A 5,659-nucleotide genomic window follows, 5' to 3' on the forward strand; every position below is an offset into this window, starting at 1 on the left:
GTCGGCCAGCCGTGCAGTGACTCGTTAGGGGGGAAGCACCAGCGGGCAGAGGGGTTGGGGAGCTCTTGAACTGAGACCAGCTCCCCAAGAAGGCTCCTCACCTGGAAAGGAGGAAACCCCAGACTGTGTCATCTGCAAAGGCTTTCACTTACTGCCTGGCCAGTCCAGGCTCAGGGATGGTAAGGACAACATGGATGGCAATTTTAATTTGCCTCCTGTGAATTAAGATTTGGCATAAAACATGGAATAGCAAAGAACTCCAACCCTGAAATTTTAACTGAGGACAAACATAAACGCCACAGCTTCTCTGAGCCTAACTGCAGAACTTCTTCTGTACGTAAAAACTGTAAAACATGAGGCTTTTTCCCATTTATTGACCTTGGGTTACAAAGGACAATACTTCTTGTACCAGTTGCTGCACTGTGAATATTCAAGCCAGTGTTGACGAGCCAGTTGCACAACATTTCAGTGAACCTGAAAAGCACAATGTCTCTTTAGAGCACATCATTAAGGCAGCGTAAATTCAGGTCTTTCCAATGAACAATGGTTAGCTAGACTGAACAATGAACAATGATTAACTAGACTGAACACTGAGAGGACCATGATAACGTAGCGAGACAGCAATAACTGCCTTTTGTAGAAGACATTTTACATTTTCTTACATTTAATATGGGCATACTTGTAATTCTGAATTTTTGTGTGCAATATTTTGAGTCCTGCTAGAGATCAGAAGGACAAGTCTGAAGAGAGAATGTCACTTCAGGTACTCATAAAAGGCTTGGGCAACTTCTTGATGAGCAACTGAACTTCCTGCAAAGCAGCACAAGGATTTCACCTCACCTGGAGCCTCCAGGTTGGGTTCCCCCAGGTGCTCAGGGATCTCTCATGTCTCAGCCCCCGTTAAATGGGGCAAATGCAAAAACCAAACTCAAATAGAATCATTATTAAAATATTAAATGAAGAGAAGAAATGACCAATGTATCAATCAAATGTATGAGTCATAGTAGTTGGCAAGTCCTGATCAAAAGAGAATTTCTTGGCTCAGAGAGAGAAGTTCTTTGTGGGCTGGGGGTCTAGTGAGTCAGGGCACACCTCCTCCTTAGCGTCCCTACAGTGAGGGCCAAGAAGCTCCTATTGAAGGCAGTTCCACCCTCAGTGCTCTGGGTACTGCTCTGGAAAGATTACAAAATGCATAAGGTATAGCAGAAAGCTAATAGCTAGTGACTTGTTGCAGGGGGGGCAGGGACATTTCTGCTATTTTTTAAATTTTGAAAGGGTGATCAACACATCATCTATAAATATACTGGACAAAATTCTGCTTTCATTTACTCTATACAATTTCAATGACTTATATGGATTGACACCTGTAACAATGAATAGAACAAATATATATTTTACATTCCATTTCAACTGCAACAAAAGAAATTATTATTTACAGTATAGAGCACAAAAGGCAGATTTTCCTGTCTGTTTACTTGTTTTGACACCTTTTGAAATCTCCTCTCAATATATTTTTATTGACTACATGTATTAACTGATATTTGTTTTGATACAGATGAACGAGAATCTGACATCAAATCCATTTCAGTTCAGCTACACAGACCATGAGATGAGATTCCTGACACATCCGTTGACTGGATTGAACATGCTAACTGTAAAAAGTGGTTGCTACGAGTTGAAAGTACAGATGACTGTTCTCAACTTTTAGAATTATATCTTGCAGTCACAAATATATTTTGAAAAGGCAGAATTGAGCAGAAGCTAAAGTAAATTATCAAGTAAACAAACTACATTCCAGTGGTCAAATGTTTTACGAAGGAAATTTCCTGATCTGAAATATTCATAAAAAAAGGAACCTTCAGATTAGCATACCTAGAGAAACAAACACCTTTTAACAGAAGAAACAGAGCACATTTTATAAAAAAATACTATAACAGAATTTAAAAAACACAATAGTTTTAACCATCATCTTAAAACACGAGATGTTTTAGGACACACACATATAAACAAGGCAGATATTTTCCTCATTCCAAAAATCATTCTTCATCTTAGCTTGTAGGAATACCTGGACATGTACAGGTTTCTTAAAGTCTTTCAACAGATCTCAGGTTCTCAAGTTGATTCTTTAATCATCACCTCAGAACTCTTGATCTCAAGAATTTGTGCCAAGTGTAGAACTCACATTTTTCTTTCTACCTTTGAGCCTTTTATAAAACAGAGTGCCTTTTTACTTCTGTCATAACACTCCAGTTATCATCATTTTCAGCTCCCCTTCCAAGTACCTTCTTCCTTTTGCATTTGCCAATGCTTTTCAATTCAGTTCCTAAGGAGGTCCTTCTGCTTCCCTCTCAGCCAGGCTCTTTCCTCATCCACTTGGAAGTTTCACAGAAAGTTGCTTCTTTCCATTCATCTTTCTCAATATGAGAAAGAAGAAGATTTTCCCACTTCCTAGCAAAACTTGAACTTTGTCTACAATCATCCTGTGTCATGGCAGAGACTGGACCTGAATCTTACTCTACTTTAAAGTCCCAGATAACCCAGAATAATATTAAACTACCTGCTTCTTAAGACAAAGAGCAAACCTTCCAATTGCAACATATGACACAAATGTCCCGGAATAATTTTAGTGGAGAAGTGTGAGCACTCTACTGAGGGAGCCATTTTTAAAAAAAAAGTAGTTCCTAAATAAAGTCAAATGCTGACCAAGAAAATAAATGCCTAGCCCAACTGAAATAGCATGCTGACTACTCACCAAATGTCAGATTTTGTGTTATATCCCTGGTGCTTCAGTGCCTCTGGACTCATGTAGTATGGTGTCCCAGTAAATGTAGTTGCCAGATCACATGAACCCATCAAAAGACAAGAAACTCCAAAGTCCCCTAAAAGTAACAGCAGAAACAATAATATATTCATATAAATTCCATAAATCTGTAGTTATTCATACAAACTCTTTGCATTTATTGTTAGACACGATACAATGACTGTACATCAAAAAAACCTGCCAGAATTTTAAAATGTGGAAAAAACAATTTTCTGTAATTCTTCAAAATAAAAACACTAGAAAATCATAGAACTATAGAACAATGTCGGTTTGAAGATGCCTTACAAGGTCATCTGATTCAAACCCCTGGCTCAAAGCAAGGCCAACTTCAAAGTTACATGAGGCTGCTCAGGTCCAGGTCCAATCAAGCTTGGAGCACCCTCAAGGCTAGAGATTTCATTGCTTCTCCGGGCCCCTATTCCTGTGTCTGACTGTCAAATAAATGCTTGATCACAAATCAAAATGCTATATCAGACATGACTTTATTTAAATCTCCTTATTAACAAAATGTCTGCTGGACTGTTCTATCATACTAAAATACATCTTTTAAAAGTATGGAAATCTCACCAATTTTAAGAAGATTATTTTTCAAAAATATATTCTTGGCTTTCAAATCTCTGTGAAGTATTCGCCTGGAATATAAAAGGAAATTCAACCTCATCCAACTTGAAGCATTGACAGTCACGTATCAAGTATCTCAAATATTTATCTTCATTCCTTGTTAGGAATGCTACAGGAAAGCTACACTGCTACAGTCTAACCCTGTAAGTGACAATGCACAAACGATGGCATTAAGGAGCTTCATATAAACACAGAGGTGCATTGACAGACACCCACATGCAGGATGAGAGCCTAAGCAGCCAGGATAACAAAAATGCACCCGGGGATCCCAGCTTGAGAGCACAGATACAGGCTTAACATCAGCTGCAGAGGAAGGGAGAAAGGCAAGACTGCCTATCTGGCTCTTCTTAAAAGCATTACGTCTTGTTTTCTGCCAGAAGAATGAGATGTCTCACAATAGAATAAGGGATGAGAAAAACAGCAATAAGAGATTCTCAAAGCTCAGGGAAGTCTCCTTCAGAGAAAATGTATTACTTGAAAGACAAATATGTATATAGACTAGGCTAGTACTTCAAAATTTTGCAGTAACGGTGTGAAAGATAAAAGAACTTTACAAAGACAGAGATCAAAAGGAAAAAAAAAACCAACAACTAGCTTTTACAGACTTATTTTTCCATCAAAGACTGAAGCAACATCATAAGCTACACACCATCTGGGGACAAACAGCATCTTCTCAATTTCTTGAAATCTTAATCTGTGACAGTAATTCTCCATCCCCTTAGGAGAATAATATATCTCTACAGTATACAAAACATGTTCTCAATTAATTCTTGTTAATAACTCTTCCAAAAGAGTTCCCTACAACCTCAACTAAACTAGAACTCATCCACTTTTAAATTAGTTATAACTTGATAACACACAGTATTAGTTATCAGCTCTGCTCAGGAGGAGGTTAGAATAGCATTTGGTACATACTGGCTACAGAAACTGTATTTGCTAATACAAACACAGTAGTTGTTCAGCCATTTAGAACACATAAAGAAAGGAACAGAGGTTCTAAGATTCTTGAGATGTGGGCAGGAAAAACAAATATAGTAATAGATTTTAATTGTTCTTGAGCAATCCTCAAGTATTATCTCAAATTTTATTGAATTATTAAAGTCTCATGCATTGAGATACTGAAATTATTTCCAAAATAGTTTCCATATTAAGACTAGAAAATACGTATTCTACAGCACAATTTAAATACGCAATTTAGTCCACAGCTCATTGAAAATAATTTCTGCAAGAAGAGAAAAAAATTAAATTCAATATACTCAGTTCACAAATGGGAAAAAATGTGACTAATAACTACTAGAAGATGTTTTAATATGCACATAGACTGATCATGAAAAGGAAACATTTCTATTTTTATAGAATATTAAAAAAAGAGTTATTAATGCTTCTTATGGCAACCTTTCCAGTTTTTGTTCTGAAAGTAATGCTTGTAGAGAAAGGTTTGCACATTGGGAAAAATGAAAGTTTTATTCAGTATACCTCCACTGATGTTTATAAATAATTTGTTCTCTATTTGGAAACTTTCTTGAACAATACATGCACACTCATCATACATTACATCAGTAAGGAAATTAAGCTAAGGTGATACTCGTTATTATTTCATAAGCCTATATATACACATAGTTTTATATAAATCTTGCTCTGTTAATTTAGATTCATAGTCTCTCCTTCCCATCCACCACATGGAGTCTTTGCTTCACTGAGTCTGATTCAGTGAGTCTTGACTTCAGTGAGTTAGATTTTTCTTGCATATTATTGTTGAGTGTTGGTGGGTTTCAACCTTTTTTTTTTGTTATTACTTTGTAGAAATATAACCACGGACTTTTTGAACCTAAAAGTTTCCTGGATAGCTGTGATTTGAATAGCAGGTATCCTGATGTATAAAAACTATCCAGAAAGCTTTCAGTAGCATATTATTTGAAAAGGTGATAAAGAGATGTTTGGGTCACATTAGTTTGAATTAGAATGTAATGCATATGTAAACTTGCAATGTATTGATGAAAACATTATGCAAATTATTTGCATTACCAATAATTATACGATGCTTTTATATATTAATATGACTAAGAATTCTTGGAATTCTTTGGAACACCATGATGATGTCTCTCGATGCAAGCCACCTTATTCTGCCAGGATATGTCAGAAGATAAACAAGTTACAAGCTGAAACCTTAACTGAAACAACTAATTTAATTCTAGTAAGGAATAACTATTGAGCCTG

At 36.4% G+C, this 5,659-nt stretch overlaps 1 protein-coding gene across 1 annotated transcript in view; it reads right to left on the reverse strand.

Moving 5' to 3' along the window:
- Positions 1-5,659, reverse strand: part of NEK11 (NIMA-related kinase 11) — a 104,681-nt gene that overhangs the window by 63,953 nt on the left and 35,069 nt on the right. The window contains exons 4-5 of the mRNA XM_009331255.1: positions 3,389-3,453; positions 2,753-2,879 (exon numbers count right to left, since the gene is read on the reverse strand). Coding sequence (XP_009329530.1) covers positions 2,753-2,879; positions 3,389-3,453 — 192 coding nt within the window. The remainder of the gene's footprint in view (positions 1-2,752; positions 2,880-3,388; positions 3,454-5,659) is intronic.

The sequence above is a fragment of the Pygoscelis adeliae genome, unplaced genomic scaffold (assembly GCF_000699105.1).
Source record: "Pygoscelis adeliae isolate BGI_AS28 unplaced genomic scaffold, ASM69910v1 Scaffold99, whole genome shotgun sequence".
NCBI lineage: Eukaryota > Metazoa > Chordata > Aves > Sphenisciformes > Spheniscidae > Pygoscelis > Pygoscelis adeliae.